This window comes from Prionailurus bengalensis, chromosome D2, assembly GCF_016509475.1.
Source record: "Prionailurus bengalensis isolate Pbe53 chromosome D2, Fcat_Pben_1.1_paternal_pri, whole genome shotgun sequence".
In the NCBI taxonomy this organism is placed as follows: Eukaryota; Metazoa; Chordata; class Mammalia; order Carnivora; family Felidae; genus Prionailurus; species Prionailurus bengalensis.
In genome coordinates, this window is record NC_057351.1 from 8,277,642 (window position 1) to 8,295,257 (window position 17,616).

The 17,616-nt window shown below is 48.5% G+C and overlaps 1 protein-coding gene across 3 annotated transcripts in view; it reads left to right on the forward strand.

Moving 5' to 3' along the window:
• Positions 1–5,077: 5,077 nt before the first annotated feature.
• FAS (Fas cell surface death receptor) overlaps positions 5,078–17,616 on the forward strand; it is a 28,949-nt gene continuing 16,410 nt past the window's right edge. For all 3 annotated transcript variants that reach the window (XM_043596154.1, XM_043596155.1, XM_043596156.1), the window contains exon 1: positions 5,078–5,204. In XM_043596154.1, the coding sequence (XP_043452089.1) occupies positions 5,175–5,204 (30 nt within the window). In that variant the 5' untranslated portion in view covers positions 5,078–5,174. The remainder of the gene's footprint in view (positions 5,205–17,616) is intronic.

Sequence of the window (17,616 nt, forward strand, 5' to 3'; positions counted from 1 at the left end):
GCGCCCCCCAAACCAGCAGACTCACACAAAGTCCCAAGTCTCCCAGAGAACCATCCTTCCTAGAGGGCGCTGTGTATAGGGGGGAAGGAGATGCTGAGAAATTTAAAACTATTTTAAATCATATAGCCATGCCTCACCCCCTTTTGGGGGTGTTTCTCCTTTACCATTTTGAACTATTTTATGATGATCATCTAGGCACGTCACAAAGATATTCGTTCTTTTCTTCACCAATACCTATCTGGTGGACGTGAGCCAGTAAATGACCCAGAGAGCACAGACTGGGGGCATGTGGCTTGCAGTGAGCTTCTGGAGAAAACCCTGGGCGTGTCTGAACGATCACATTTGTATGAAGAGAGGCAGAGAGAGATGGGCACCTCCTCTCCTTCAGGCCACACCTGACCAGAGACAACGACGGACGGTCATGGGAACTAAGAGTCTGATCCCGTGATTCCATCTTAGTTCTTTTCCAGAAAAATGCAACCGAGCTATTTTCCCTGTGGAGAGGCTGAGCTGACAGGCTGCGGGCGCTGCTGTGTTCTCTCACCTCGTGAGAAGGCAGGCAATTCAGGAAATGAAAGGCACCGGTGCTGGGCACCGTGGGCGGGGACCCCATGTGTTGTCACCTATAAAACACGTCGGTGACCCTGTAGGGTCTGAAGTGGACCATTTGCAAATCGCAAAAATTAAATTAAATTAAATTATACAATGCGAGACCAACTCCCAGGCAAATCATCAACGATTCAAAGGGCTTATGTTTAAAGTGAGACGGAGAGAGGGGTTAAATGTTATGCAAAGCTTCTCGTAGCTAGCGAGGTAATGGGGATTTAAATCCACGGGCCCAACCTTGTCACGAGTCTATTAGTGAACTAGGGCTGCCTTCTGCGGAAAACCTTCCACTTACCCCTTCTGTGGAAGAGACCTGTGCTCTGGACCCGCCTCCAACCCCCCCCGCCCCCCCCCACCACTCTGGCTCTGTGGGACTCACTTTCCTCCTCCCCCAACCATTTTCTCCCTTAAGCTGACTCAGCCTGTTCTTTTTATCATTATTTTTTTTTTAATTTTTTAATGTTTCTTTGTATTTGAGAGAGACAGACGGACAGAGAGAGACAGGGGGAGGGGCAGAGACAGACGGAGACAGAATCCCAAGGAGGCTCCAGACTCGGAGCCGTCAGCACAGAGCCAGACGTGGGGCTCGAACTCACCAACTGTGAGATCACGACCTGAGCCGAAGTCGGACGCTTAACCCACGGAGCCACCCAGGTGCCCCTGACTCAGCCTGTTCTAACAGGGAAAGGCAGGTGCCTGGCAGAGGGTCCCCCCCCCCCCCCGGCCAGTGTAAAGACAGCACCCCTTCCAGTCTCCTGGGGAGGGTCTGGGCGTCAGACCAGAAAGACTGGTCTTTCTCCGGCAGTCACCTGAGGGCTGGCAGGAAGGCCAAATTGGACAGAAGTCACCTCTGCACAATAAGTCAGCTTCTCCAGAAGCCTGTTGGCCTTTCCACCCGCGGGCTGGGGAACAATTCGTAGTGGTATGCAGGCGAATATTTTGTTTCAATAGTTGTATATTTATTTTTATGGATGCCCTCTGTGTTTGGTAAGGAATGTTGATTTTCCATTTATGGCTATATGACAATATAATTTTCTGTTTTAAAAATAAAGTCATCTTAGGAAGCAAGTAACTTGATTTAAAAATATATAAAGTTAAATAAAAGTACAAGTGAGCCACACAAATGGCAAAAGGGGGGCTGAGGCTTGAGGAGCCGTTGTCTTAATCTAAACCTTAGATCTCCTCCCCCCACCCCCACCTCCCCACCCCCCATCCCCCCACCCCCGCCCCCGCCCCCACCCCCAATGGACACCTCTTGGGAAGCAGCCCCTGTTTTCCCATGGGCCAGTTTTGGACAGCAGGAGGTGATCACACTTCTCATGCGTGCTTGGAGGGCGCACCACAGGCGGCCGGACGCAGCAGGGAAGGGCCACTCAATGGCATCATGATCCCAGGCGTATGGAGGACCTGTTTCTCCCATCACTGGTTGCCCACGTGTTCCCTGCAATCTGGCCAGCACACTCTTAATGTTCCTTAATCCACTGTCTTCAGGTTCTCGCCCAGGAAGTAGGCTAGTAAAGCACTTTTCACACTGGGGGAACCTGGGAGCTTGAATAACGAGCTCCACATCTCCGTGGCCGCCGGGCTCCTAGCGCCTTTCCCTGGGCAGCACCTTCAGGCACGTGAACTTGTTCATACAGGAAGTGGTGTAGGAAAGGAGCTTCGAGCCCTGTAACTTGTCTGGCTTCCCATCTGAACTTTGACCCCAAATCAGCAACCCGCCTCCGGAAGGCCCCACATTCACGAAGAGCAATGGAGCAGTGAGAAAGCATTCACTGGTATTCTTGGAATGCGCCTGGTGCTCGGCGATTGTCTTATCTTTAACCCTGTAAGACCTAATACGTTGTCAGGGAGATGAAAATATCTAGGTGATGAGGCTCGCAGACTGCCTATCTAAACCGAAGCTCTCTCTCCTCCCTCTTCCCTCTCCCAAGAACCGAAATATGTTTCCATTAATTGATAGAAACAACAGCCAAGTTCATCACTTGACTGGTGTGGTATTTGGCGCCCTCTAGTGGTAGGAAACGCTTCCGACATTACGCTACGTAATGTCTCCCCGTCTTGAGCCATCTCGACAGGCTTGCTCAGGCAAACATCCCCTACGTGAAGCTGAAAATGTAACAGTTAATTTGTAACAACTAATTTTGGTACCAGAGGACTTCTGAGGCTGATGAGAAGCTCTGACGAGATATCATTCCGGATTCTTTTAGTTGCAAGAATCTGGCTTAAGCAAACACCGAGGATGTACCGAGTTAGGTAACTGGGTGGTGCAAGGTTCCGGATCGGGACCGAATCAATCCAGGATTCAGCGACACTACCAGTCTCTGCCTCTCAGCGTGGTTTCTGCTCAGCAGGAGCTGACTGTTCCTTCAGCCCTGGCGGGTCCACAAGCTCTCTTAACAGCCACATCTGTTCTGCATTTCACGTCTTCCCACTTCAAATCCAGTGGAAAAGAGAAAGTGTGTCCCACTGTTTCCAGCAAAGGTCACAAGGTTTATGACCTCCGACACAAGGTTTATCTGGTATATGCCTGAATTTCTATTATTGAGACTGTTATTTTCCCTTGAAGGCTTGGAGGCCCTTAGGAACGTGTTGTTAAAAATAAGAATAACTTGTAGAAATGTCCAAACTGTTTTCCCTAGGACGCCAACGTATTCATGAGGTGTTCACTCGATACGTGGTCTTGAAAGGACCCCATAGAGCAGACACACAAGGGCGGGCCACAGTGTATATCATACCCCCTTGTAGACAGTCACAATGCATATTAGCCTATGATGAAAGGCTCCGAGAAGTCTCGGATTAAAAGACCTGTTTGCATTGTTTAAATCTAGAACATTCTAAAATCGTTTGGCCCCTCACGAAACACCCATCTCCCCACAAAACACCTATTACCATCTCACAGCACCTGAGGGTAATTGGGGGAGTGGGGGACAGGAGGAGCAGGGCCCAGGAGCAAAAATATCTAAACTAATTCTTGGCTCTGCTATTGATTAACCAACTTTGCCAATGTTGCTTAACCGTTTTTGGCTACAGTTCTTTATGTGTCAAGTCAGCTTAATAATCACCCACCTTGCTGGGCTAAAATAGTAAGTACCACGTCAGTAGGAACCATTTGTGAAAGTTGCTGGCTCATCAGTCACACTCAGGAGATGTTGATGTTGTCATGGCCTCTCCCTCTCTCCTTCCTCTTGCCTCATTCCTTCCTTCTTCTTATGGTTTTGTTTTTTATTTCAATGAACTTTTTTTTAAAGAATGGTTTTAGATGTATAGAAAAGTTGCAAAGATAATACGCACAGTCCCCGTGTGATACCCCCCACGCCCATTTACTTCTTTTGTGTCTGTTCTGTGGGGGAACAGTGGCACTTGAAGGGGGCTGACCAGCCAGTCTTCACAGGGCTCGCTGACAACCTTCTGGAAGGTGAGGCAGAATCAAACCAACACCTACAAGTCAGGGCCTTAAGTGCAGGCTGAACCACAAAGTGAGCGAAGGCATCCAGGAGGGCCACCTGCCCCAGGCTTTGGGGGCCCGAATAGTCTTCCAGAAGAAAATGTCTACAAAGACGAAGCCGGCCAACGGGAAGGAAGCAGAAAGGGGGGCGGGGGCGGGGGCGGGGGAGACTGAGGCTCAGAACTCCATGAAGGGTGGGAAGAAATGCTGAGTACTTCACTCGAGCCCCGCCTGGGAACCGCTTTCAGATTCACACTCCCAACGACGTCATACAAACTTCCCTTCTGTAAAATTCTTGCAAAATACTCTCTGACCAGACAGATCAATTTCTCCAAAACAGTAAAGACTTTGAACTGTGTTAACGCCATCACTAAAGAACTGCAATTTTAAAGAGAGAGAGAGAGAGAGAGAGAGAGAGAGAGAGAGAGAGAATTGGCCAGGAAATGATGAGTAACAAGGAGGGGAAGTCCTCGTGAACACGAAATGCTGCTGGAGCTGCGTGATGTGTCCTAACCCGTTAGCTTTGTCCTCTCCTTGAGCGATAAAGGCGAATCCCCAGGGCACAACATCTGAACCCTTTGCGGGACAGCTGTCACCGGGTACCGCAGTCAGGGGCTCTCGGGAGCCTCGATCGCAGCCACCGCCCGCGAGCGGAGGGAGGCCGGGTCTTCGTCGGACGTTCCCAGCCATCGGCCGAGGCTCCGGGTCGCAGCAGGACGGCCAGCCGGCCCCCGGGGTCCTCACCTGAAACCCCGCCCGCCGGCCGCTCGCGGAAACGCCTCCGCGCGGGGAATGCCCGTCTGTGCACCCGAGCCTGACCGCTCCCTGCGCCCCGCGCGGCGCCTCCCCCCGTCCCCCCCTGCCCCGGGCGCTCCCCGGCCGGGCTTCCCCCTGCGCCCCGGCCCCGGGACGGTCTCGGGGAGCCGCGGCGGGGCGCGCGCAGGTGCTGGGAGACTTCCGGGGCGCAGGGAGCGCGGTCGGGGCGGGCCGGGCGGGGAGCTCCTTCGCGGGCTGGCGGGGCCCGGGGAGGGGCCAGGCGGCGGTCACTCCTCCCGGGCCCCGGGGCGGCGGCGCTGGCGCTCGAGGAGGCTCTGGCGGGCCGGCGGGGCGCTCCGCAGCCATGAAGGGGCCCTGGGCCGTCCGTTGGCTGGTGAGTCCGCGGCCCTGGGGCGCACGGCGGGGGCGGCGCCTTGCGGGGTGGGGGGTGGGGGACTCTCCGGGATCTGAGAGCCGCCCCCTCCCCGGGGATGGGGGACATGGTGGGGCGGGGGGTGGGGGGTGTTCGGGATCGGTGCTGCGCGTCCGGCTCCGGGGCGGGGGGCTGTGCGCCCCGGGCCCGGGGACCGACCCCGCGCGCTCCGCGGCCGCTCCGGGATTTGGGGCAGAAAGCGGCCTCCGGGCGGTGGGGGACCTCGGGCTGGGGTTTCCCGAGCCGTTTCTGGCTCGGGAAAGTGATTTTGGGGCTGAATGCGCCTCTGGAGGCTTGTGACTTTCTTATCAGGGGACAGAAAAAGAAACTGGTTTTATTTCCCTTCCGGGAATCCCTCTCCTTAAGACTGTAAGTCACCGTCTCAGGTTTGTGTTCTCTTTCGTCTCGTTTCTTTTTGTCCTTCCTTTTCTTCTCGAAACCTGGCTGCGCTGGCGCCCCTGCCGCTTCTGTCTCTCCCCTCCCCCGGGGCGGGAGGTGGGACCTGATCCCAGCGCGCCGGCACCCGGGCGCCCGACCTTGGCCTCGAATCCCGGGCAGCAGGGAGAGTCCCCAAGCTCAGAAGTGCCAGCCTGGTGGCCCGTCGAAGGGACTTGGATCATTTGAGCTCCGTGGGAGTCCACGGATTCTCGTCCTATCGGGACCCACCCAAGCTCCCAGCGCCGTGATGGGACCGCTTATAAATGCCACCCCAGTCCAAGCTCACCGCGGGTGCGGGCCGCGGAAGATGCCTTCAGCTCCATTTCACAGATGGCGACATGGAGGCCAGAAAGCTCACTTAAATGCACCCGAGATCGCACAGCGCCTGTAAGGGGCAGAGCTGGGCCTTGATTTAGACCTAGGTCCAAAGTCCAGGTAACTTGTTGCTGAGACCTGGTTTCCAGACCACACCAAAAGTTGAAAGGGAAGGGGCAGGGATGTCTGGAACCATCTTATGATATGGGGCGGGGGGGGGGGGGGGGGGGGGGGGGGGGGGGGGGGGGGGGGGGGGGGAAGAAACCAACAACAACAACTCACTGGGCCTTTCGGAAGTAACGCGCAATATTTGGCTTCCTTTAGGAAGCTCTCTTAGAGAAGATGTAAGATTCAAAATTGATTTGTACAAATCAGACTACACTCTCTTCTTCCTATCCTTAACCACTGCTTTATCGCAGGGCCGGTTGCTTTTGCAAAATCTCTCCCAGTTCTTGGGACAGCAGCACTAGTGAGTGTAGCAAAGTTATCCAAACCCAGAAGGGCTTCGTTTTTTAACTTGTATACTATTGCATCTTTTCCAGAGGTTTTTGCTTTTCTGAAAGAATGCACACACAAATAATGTGTGTGTATACCTATTATGATGATATCTGTAATGGTACATATTTGTTTATTATAGTTACATCTAATATATGGCCTAGCAGATTAAGAAGTTTCAGGTTTATTCAATAAAATTTGTAAGTGCAGACCAATAAAGAAAAATATCTGGCACAACCCCATCACGTAGGCAATCGCCGCCTCTATTTTGTGGTGTGCGTCCCGTTTCGCCCCTCCAACGTGGCTCGTAAATTTAATTACACAGAATCCCGCCTCGTGCCCACTGCTCGCCCAAGAGCACACCTGTATTCTTCAAGACGTTTCCACGCTGTCCGTCGTGTCACCTCGTGTGTTTCCAGCAAATGCTGGCTTTTGTGCCTTTGCAGGTAGCAGTGCTGACTTACTAGTAACAAGAATGAGAAAATGGCGGGAGGAGTGGAACCCAGGAGCAGATGTTGAACCTTGGCAATGGGCTTGCCTCATGTATTCTTCCCCTCGGTTTTTTCCAGTCTTCTAGTCTCTGTTGCTGCCGGTGGTCCAGGGATGCGCCCACCTCTTACCTCCGCACGTCTCTCTCTCCCTTCTTGGAGCCCTCTCTCCTCCAGCTTCTGGCTGTTGCTTGTGTGGCACCTACAAGAAATAAGTTTGAAATCCCCAGACAATTCACGAGTGTCTAAAGGAGACAGAAAAAGAGTCAGACCTCATGTAGAAATGTGTCTGAGAAAGAGCTGTGGGGACGTCTTGCTTGTTCCCTTCCTTTCTTCTTTTCTTTTCTATTCTGTTCTTTTTTTTCCTTTTTCTTTTTTCTTTTTTTTTAGCACGTGCCTCTGGCAGGTTTTATCTTGTACTGTTGAGGTCTGTGGTCAGGCAAGTACTAGGTACACAGTTTTTTCTACATTTCTTAGAGCAGTTGTCTTAAAATTATGGCCGAGAGAAAGGAGAGGGCATTTGAAAAGAAACCAGTGTATTTATAAGCGATCATATGGAAGATTTTTGGTGGAAGAATTAAGAACGATTGCTTAATTTATAATTTAGTCATTTTCCTTTAAACCAACCTAAGAAACATGAAATGAGTTGTAGTGTGTGTGTTTTTTTTTTTAATTTTTAAATTTTATTATGTTTTTTTATTTTAGAGAGAGAGAGTATGTGAGCAGGGGAGAGGAGTAAAGGGAGAGGCAGAGAGAGAGAGAGAGAGAGAGAGAGGGAATCCCAAGCAGTCTCCACACTGTCAGCACAGAGCCCCAGGAGGGACTCCATCCCACAACCCTAGGATCATGACCTCCGCCAAAATTAAGAGTCAGCTGCTCAACCTGCTGAGCCACCTAGGCGCCCCCTTTTGGTATTTTTAATGTAATTTAGTTTAGTTCATTATTTTATTATTTTTAACTTTTTAATGTTTATTTACTTTGAGAGAGAGAGGGAAAGAGCATGACCAGGGGAGGGGTAGAGAGCGAGAAATCCCAAGCGGGCTCCCCACTGCCAGCGTAGAGCCCACTGCAGGGCTTGATCTCACCAACTGTGAGATCATGACCTGAGCCAAAATCAAGAGTCAGACGCTTAATGCACTGAACCGCCCAGGCATCCCTATGTTATTTTTTGACACAATGTGTTTTTTAATGGGTTTTACTTCTCTCACAATGGACTCAAACATATTTAGAATGAAACGAAATTACGAAATGTAATTTAAAGCAATAACCACCGGGATGTAAAAACACAGACTTCTAAACGATGGCAAGATTGGGAGGCAGAAATGAAATTGCTACCCGGAGCCCATCAGGGCCCCAGTCTTAGCTCCAGTTAGATCAACAAGTGTCCCCTCCTCCCTCTCTGACACACAGTTACCACCCCTAGTGGCAAATCGGAGTTTAAAACTTGAGAAAACGAAATTTTAGTTCTTGCCCTAAGTTTAGAGGGGGAAAGGTAAAAAGAGTGAGAAGCAAAGAGGACCCAGGATTTGGATGTAAGTCTCTTTGGGACACTAGACAAGTAATTTATTTCTAAATACCTCTTAGAATAGAACTGTCAGGATTTTGAAAAAAATCTCTCAGAAGGCTAGCGAAGCCAGATGACTCCAGTTATTACAACTAGCAGTTAGAGAAAATAAACAACACTGAAGGGATGTCTAAAAACCTGAATAAGGAAATCCCCCAGTTGAAAACCCCTAGTGAATGAAGTACCTTTTGGCAAATCATCTTGGTCCCAAAAGTCCCTCGTGAGCACATGTTTTGTAATAGGTACTAGAGACCGTTGGCTTAGGATGAAAAATCATGAAAGGGCATATTTAAAAAGTGGACCCATAAGATGAAAAGCAAGGCGAAACCAAATTTAGGACAGTGATCTCTTTTTTCCTTTTAAGTCAGTAGAGAGAAATTGACTATATGATGTGAAACAAAAAGTAATTCTTGAGAAAATAAAGCCACATTTTTTTTAAATTTTTTTTTAACGTTTATTTATTTTTGGGACAGAGAGAGACAGAGCATGAACAGGGGAGGGGCAGAGAGAGAGGGAGATACAGAATCTGAAACAGGCTCCAAGCTCCGAGCTGTCAGCCCAGAGCCCGACGCGGGGCTCGAACTCACGGACCGCGAGATCATGACCTGAGCCGGAGTCGGCCGCTTAACCGACCGAGCCACCCAGGTGCCCCATTTTTTCACCACCAAATACAAGCAGTTTTTATTTTATTTATGGCCTCTTGGTTTCATCTACACTTGCACATAATTACAGGTTTCCTCAGTGGTGTTTATAGTCTTTCTGTCCCTTCTTGGGTACACAGTTTTTATCTTTTACTTTGTATTGGATGTGTTTACAGAGAGGGCATTTATTCAGTGCACTTGGATTTCTATAATGCTCATCACTTACTATTTTATTTATTACCTTGTAATAATCTCTTATTATAAAGAAAACATTTCTAATTGTACTGGGATCGATCTCTATATGTCTTATCACCAAAAAAATTATTTGCAAATCACTGTCAGGACCTTAGTGTATATAGTACTATATTCCTTCTGCTGTCTGTGTGTATCTTTTCCCAAATGTGGGGAAATGGCATTTAACTACCTCAAAAGTCCTTTTCATTTCCGGAAGGCCTTTGCTTTGAAAAAGAAAAACAAAGTGCCTTTAGCTTCCTAACACCAGCTAAGTGTCTTCAGCTCAGTCCTGAACAAGAACAGAACTCAATGCACTTGTGCCCTTTTCTTTCCTTTGAAGTGAGGTGGAAACCGTAAAGCTCTAATTAGGAAGACACTGATCGTGGTAGCATCGGTAACCCCACCTTCCCCCGAAGGAATGAGCTCCTTCTTGCCTTTGATCTGTTCCCTTCTTGTTCTGGAATGAACTGTGCAAACTACGATCTTTGCACCCACCGCAGCCGTCTGTGGGCGTTTAGAAACAGCCGTCTATGTTGGACAACTGGCCCGAGTTCCACCAGGTGTGAGGATGATAGGGAATTGAGCATGGACTTGGGCATTTGGAGCAAGACCAGCCTTATAAATGAGCAAATCCGACTACAGGTCAATGGGCAGACACGCTGAGCCCAGCAAGGCAAGCGCACCTCCTGTGGGTTTTGTCAAACTGTGAGCTGGGATAAACTTGCAACATTGGAATAAACTTGGCCATGGAGTCATTAATGACAGGCTGTCCCCTGGTCAGGTCGTGCAAGATTCCAGATATATTCACCTCTGTGCTCTGGGAGGCTGTAAAAATACAAGGTGTGGGAAACATGGATGCTTTTGATTTCTGAGGGCAGAGATCTTGGAAGAGAGAGACAGAGACAGACAGACAGAGAGAGAGAATATGTACTCAGAGCGTGTGGATTATGCTCTTGCCCCGTGCTGATGATTGAGCTTTGGTTTTCTGCCATCCTCACAAGGAATCCGTGATCAAAGTAGACTGTTTTTTCATATGGATGTCTTAGTAGATTTAGGCCACTGTCCCAGACTGGTTTTTGTTGTTTTTCTTTTTTTTTGTCCACATGGGATTGACATACACAGTATATATGTATGTTAGTATGGTTTTGTTTTTTTTTTTTTTTGACACAGAGAGACGGTGCATGGGAGGGGCAGAGAGAGAGAGAGAGGAAGACAGAATCTTAAGAAGGCTCCACACTCAGCATGGAGCCTGTTTCAGGGTTCGATCCCACGACGCTGGGATCATAACCTGAGCCGAAATCAAGAGTGGGAGGCTTAACTGATTGAGCCACCCAGGCGTCCCTGTAGGAACGTATTTTTAAATATTAGTTGCTACCTAAATGGTGGAGGATTTGGGTTTCTCTTGAAAAGTGGGAGACCTAGGCCCACATGCCCTACTCCCCTCCACATTGCCTGTTACGTACTCTTGTGCTCCCTCTGTGGCCCCTGGGCGTTTAAGGACTCCAGGCTCTTGTTCAGAATGTTGTAGCCCTCCCATTAGGTGTTTCCTCCACCAAAGGTGAGTTCCCTTCCTTCGGGCCTATTTTTGGAAGGGTGATTGTTTCTCTGGGAGAAGTCAACTTCTGGTCTGCAAGGCAGAACACAGGCTGTTGGTCTGTAAAGCTCTCAACTTGTCACTTGTAAATGTCATGGCTGGCTCCCCTCAGATCTTCCTCTAGGAGGACAGCCGTGGTGAACATCCACGGGACTGAGAACTTGCTGAAGGTGGCCATAGGGAGGGCCTCGTCCTCAGAGACTCTGATTCTTTAGGTCCGCGGCGGGACCCGCACGTTATTATTATTATTTTTTTAATGCATCACTGCATGATTCTGATCTCCATCACAGTTTTGAAAACTGGTTTTCTAACTCTAGTCAAAATCTAATCCCAGGTAGAATTTTCTAGATTCCCTCACTGTATTTTGTTCATTGCTTGATCACTCAGAGATCTTGCCAGTCCCTTACCGCCCCCCCCCCCGCCCCCCAACTGCCTCAACTCTTTCTCTCTCTCTTGGTCTTTTCAGAAGCTGGCCTTGAGAAAGAAAAGAGATTACACCTTTTGAAAGAGTAAGAAGGAGTGGAATCTTCACTTATCTCTTTCATGCAGAAAAATTTATTTTATTTCTCTGCCTCTCCATGTTTCAGTAACGTACCTATTACAAAAGGACGTTACTGTTGCCTGATTTTTGTTTTTTTTACCCAAATACATTAGAAATGCCTCTCATCATTGGAAATGGTGGACTGGCCATGGTGGACTGGCCATGGCCGAAGATGTCTTTCTCCTGCTTTGTTTTAAGTAACTAAACATCAAAAAAAGCAAGCAAGGAAACAATCATTTCTTGCTCCATTTATGTCCTCAGCAGCAGGGGACAGGGCGAAGTCCTGGAAAAGTTCACACTGTTTCGATGCACCTGTTACTCATTCTTGCCATTCGAAGGGCAGCCATTTTTCACCACCTCACAAACATTATTTTCCCATTTGCTTTCAATTTCACTAAGAATAGAAAAAAAAAAGTTGTGAGTGTTTTGTTTTGTTTTTGTTTTTTTTTTTCCACTTCCATTTCAAATCCTATTTCCTCTCTCAAGGGCAATTGATTTCTCTGGAGTAATCCAAAGGGTAGTCCCAGTGTCTTCCAGCAGCTTGCTTAATTCAGTCACTGAGACGTCACTCTCTCTGAAACTACCATGTTAGACCTTGAGTGTTTGCAAGTCCGGGGAGCCTGTGGACAGCTTGGCACACTGCGGTGTGGTGCGTGGTGCGGAGCCCTGATCAATTTCCGGGTCTGGCCGTCCCCACCTCAGTTCTTGTATTGAGGGACCTGGTGGGCTGTGAAGGGTGATCCATCACTGATGCTGGGTACTAATGAATGTCCAGTTACTCTCTCAGCGTCTCGTCACTTGCTACAAGGAATAGACTCTCATGCAGCCCTGTTTCTGAGTCTCAAAAGGAGCCAGTGCAAAGATTCTAGTGGAGGGGGGGAGACTTGGGGTTCCTATTTGTGCATTGCAGACCCCCACCCCTGCAAGAGACCACAGACCCAGTGAGCATCGTGCCAGTGCTCAGAAACTCAGCACCCACATCGGAGGAAAGGAGACGTAAACCCCACTTCTTCCCAAGTTGCAGACCAGGATGTGGAGTTTCGCCTCTTGCGCCAGCCAGAACCCCAGCCAGGAAGAAAACTTCCTGCCTCAGTTTTCTCAGACTTGGGACTGACTCTGGTTCTCAGGGAGTTCCTGCCAGACCCCCTCTTTCCACCCTCAATATGCATTTCCTTTGCAGATTCTTTGTTTCTTGTCAACAAGCGTCTGAAAACACTGAGTTGTCTGTGTGCCTAAGTGGAGTAGAAGTAGTTAGGAAACCATTTTACAAACCTAAAACAGAGCCCAGGTTTAGGTCAGGAGTGCTGGGTTTTCCCTTGGCCCTTCCCAATCGTAGATTATTGGACAAGTCATTTCATGTGTTCTGGGCATTATAAAATACGACAGCAGGGGGCGCCTGGGGGCTCAGTCAGTTAAGCGTCCAACTCTTCGTTTCCACTCAGGTCATGATTTCACAGTTTGTAGCATCGAGCCCCACGTCGGTCTCCACGCTGACAGCATGGAGCCTGCTTGGGATTCTCTCTTCCTTTCTCTCTGCCCTCCCCTGACCCCCTCTCTCAATAAATAAACATTAAAATAAAATAAAATAAAATAAAATAAAATAAAGTAAAGTAAAATAAAATAAAATAAAATAAAGTAAAATAAAATAAAATAGTAAAGTAAAATAAAATAAAGTAAAATAAAATAAAGTGAAGTAAAATAAAATAAAGTAAAATAAAATAAAATAAAATAAAATAAAATAAAATAAAATAAAATAAAAGACAGTGAGAATTCCTCATGCAAAGGTTTGTTGTAACTACCACGAGGAGATACATATTGTTGAACTTTGTACTGGGCCGGGCAAATGTCACGCCGGAGCGGGGAAAATGGCCTTCTGAGGGACCGGAGCTCCCACTTCACATTTTCATGGATAATTCAGGAGAGAGAGAAACAAATATTCTGATTTGCAGAAAATACTAAAATCCAAGGGCGCCCGGGTGGCTCAGTCGGTTAAATGTCCAACTTCAGCTCAGGTCACGATCTCGAGTTGGTGGGTTCAAGGCCCACATTAGGCTCAGGTCCTGGAGCCTGCTTTGGATTCTGTGTCCTCCTCTCTGTCTGCCCCTTCCCGACTCACACACTGTCTCTCTCTCTCTCTCTCTCTCACACACACACACACACACACACACATAAATAAACATTAAAAAATTTTTGTTTAATGTTAAAATCCCATAGATAAGGAACGACTCCCGGAGATCCACTTTTTAAAGTCTGTCTTGCAGCTGAACAGGTGTTTGTGGCCCCTCTCTGCTCTGACATTCCAGGGGTCCATGAGGTTGCTGTGTCTACAGTTATGGTGGCCATAGAATCCCGCTGTGGCTTGCTAGTCAAAGTGCTAATGGCTTGTGTGGCTCGGGAGACGTGATCTTTACTTATTTTAACAGCTAGTTGCTAGTGATGATTTCGCTGAGGACCTCAGGCTCTTCCCTACTTTGGCAGGTCTGAGTGCCACCTGCCCAGAAAGCCACCCGTTGGCTCTTCCCCACATTTCCATCCACTCACTGCGCAAACATCTTATTTGGTGGCCTTCCCAGACCACGCTTTCTCAAACAGCACCGCCCCGCCCCTCAAAGTCTCCACACCCCCTAAGCTTTCTTTATTGCTTTACATAGCACCTACCCCTCCCTGGCATAGTGTGTATTTCTCTGTGTGTATTCACATCATATCCTTGCATGGGATGCTGAATTGTATGTGTCAACGTGACTGGACCACAGAGCTCAGATATCTGCTCAGATGTTATTCTGGGTGTTTTGATGACAGTGTATTTTTGGTGTTGTGTTTGTTTTTTGTTGTTGCCACTTTTTAACAAGATTAGCATTTAAAGTGGTAGACTTTGGGGTGCCCGGGTGGCTCACTCAGTTAAGCATCTGACTCAGCTCAGGTCATGAGGTCATGATCTCATGGTCTGTGAGCTTGAGCCCTGTGTTGGGCCTGTGCTGACAGCTCAGAGCCTGGAGCCTGCTTCGGATTCTGTGTCTCCCTCTCTCTCTGCTCCCCCCTCTCCCCCCCCCCCCCCCGGCTCATGCTGTGTCTCTCTTTCTCTCTCTCTCAAAATAAATGAACATTAACAGAATTAAAAAAAAAAAAAAACAAAGTGGTAAACTTTGAGTAAAGGAGATTTTCCTCCCCCATGTGGGTGGGCCTCATCCAATCAGTTGAAGGCCTTAACAGCACAGAGACTGCAGACCTTGAGGAAGAAGAAATTCTGCCTCCAGACTTGAACTGGAGTCAGCTCTTCCTGACTTCCCATCAGATTTTGGACTTGCCAAGCCTCTCTCTCTCTCTCTCTCTCTCTCTCTCTCTCTCTCTCCCACACACAAACACACACACACCCTCTCTCTCTCTTTGAGTCCTATTTCTCTGGAGAACCCTGACTAACACAGCTCACTTACATATAATCTGTATGAGAATAGAGTCTTTATGTGTTCACTGCTCTGTTCCAGGCACCTGTCTGGCACATAGTAGGTACCCAACAAAGTATTTGCTCAGTTAATTAATGGATTAATGGATTAGAGAATATTCCCAGCAGAATTCCCAGCAGGTACCCAACAAAGTATTGGCTCAGTTAATTAATGGATTAATGGATTAGAGAATATTCCCAGCAGAACTGAGGTTCTCTGACTTTCTCATCTTTAGGATGATGGAGACATAAAACTATTTTTCTTTTTCATTGTTTCCCATTTGGTTATCATCTGACTTAGTTTCTTCACATTTCAGACCTTTAATTTAACCCATTTTTGGGCCTTTTCAGCTTTTCTGCAAACTTTTTTTTTTTTTTTTTTTTGGAGCATTCAGATCATTTAGTTCTTTGTGGGTTTCCTGCCTTGTCACAGTACAGATGCCTCAGTTCCTGCCCAGACAGTTTGGGTTAGATCTTTGCATACTGCAAACTTGAGTTAATGCAACCATCAAAAAGGAAATACAAGCTGCATGGAGCACGGGGCACTGCCTACATCACATTTTGTACCAGTCACTGCCTGCCCTTGGGATCAGCTTTCTTTTTCTTGTTTAACGTGAGTCTCTGAGGCTCACTTGAGCTCAACTCTGTGAAGCAGATGCGATCAGACACGAAATGAGTTGGGCCTGATGTCTGTGCTCGTGGCCAGTGATAGTCGTGTCTTTCCGTGCTCTACCCCGGCTTTTACATGTCTCAATGTCTCGATGGATTGGGGACAGTGGATTTTGATTTCCAATGAAAAATTTCAAAACTGGGGCGTCTGGGCGGCTCAGTCGGTTGAGCGTCTGACTCTTGGTTTGGGCCCAGGTCATGATCTCACAGTTTCATGAGTTCGAGCCCCACGTTGGGCTCTGTGCTGGCAGCACGGAGCCTGCTTGGGATTCTCTCTCTCCCTCTCTCTGTCTCTCTCTGCCCCTCCGCTGCTCGTGCGCTGTCTCTTTCTCTCAAAATAGATAAACTTAAAAAAGAAAAAAAAACCGTGAAACAAAAACAACGTGAGTTAGAAAGTACATTGGGGGGCGCCTGGGGGGCGCAGTCGGTTAAGCGTCCGGCTTCAGCCAGGTCACGATCTCGCGGTCCGTGAGTTCGAGCCCCGCGGCGGGCTCTGGGCGGATGGCTCGGAGCCTGGAGCCTGTTTCCGATTCTGTGTCTCCCTCTCTCTCTGCCCCTCCCCCGCTCATGCTCTGTCTCTCTCTGTCCCAAAAATAAATAAACGTTGAAAAAAAAAGAAAGTACATTGGTTTTAGACAGCTCTAGAAAGCCGACAAGACGCACGGTTCTCCAGAAATCGCACCCGTATCACAACCCGTGAGTGTAAGATGTGAGCACTTACCGCCTAAACCAAGAATGACTCGTGGACCCACTCGTAACACTGTCTCAGCAATACTGGATGGAATCAGAATACCAAGGAGGATGGGGCCTCCTGGGCCTGGGAGACCCCCACGCACACAGGATCGGGTATCAGCTCTCAGCACTTTTCACTTGTCAGTTTGGGCTGGCTCGGTCCCCGTCAGTCTCTTCTGAGTTTAAATATGTACCATTTTCTTCAGTTTCTGGTGGGAAACCTGAGTTGAAAGAGGAGAGGGAGTGTTACTCACTGTGACCTCCGTCTTCACAGCCGTGGAGGTGCCTGACGATGGGAAAGAATTTGGGGTGCTTACATCCAGTCTTGCGTTGTCGGTTGCAAACAGCACTCCCTGGTAACTTCCGGCAGTGGGGAGATTTTTACACTGGCTCGAGACTTTGTACGTGCTGGCGACGCCTGGAATGTTAGATGGCTACTATGTTTAATCCCTGACCGTCATATAGAACAGCCAGACGGTCTTGGAATAAGGATCCTAAAAATTTGGAAAATTTTCATTGGAAAGCCCTTCCCATCTCAGCAGTCAACACTTTGCTATGCTTACCGTCACGTTATTTTTCCCAGGACGCCCAATTCAGTTACTATGCATTAGCTTTTGATTCTTTGATCTAGAAGAGGGACGGATATTAACCGGATGACAGGAGAACCCACAGATAAAGTAAGAAGTGGGGAACAGTCACCCGGAAAAGAGAGTTGGATGCTAATAAAGATCTTTTGTTCAAAGTTGCACATTTTGGCTTAGAAAAAGCTCATAGATTCAGGAGTCTTTTGGGGCGCCTGGGTGGCACAGTCGGTTAAGCGTCCGACTTCAGCTCAGGTCATGATCTCGTGGTCCAGGAGTTCGAGCCCCGCGTCGGGCTCTGGGCGGATGGCTCAGAGCCTGGAGCCTGTTTCCGATTCTGTGTCTCCCTCTCTCTCTGCCCCTCCCCTGTTCATGCTCTGTCTCTCTCTGTCCCAAAAATAAATAAACGTTGAAAAAAAAATTAAAAAAAAAAAAAAAAGAAGTCTTTTAAAAAACCAAGAGGCATCCCGGGGCGCCTGGGTGGCTCAGTCGGTTAAGCGTCAACTCTTGATTTCGGCTCAGGTCACAATCTCAGAGTTCGTTGAGTTCAAGCCCTGCGTCAGGCTCAGCGCTGACAGTGTGGAGACTGCTTGTGATTCTCTCTCCCTCTCTCTTTGCCCTCCCCTGCTCACTCTCTGTCTC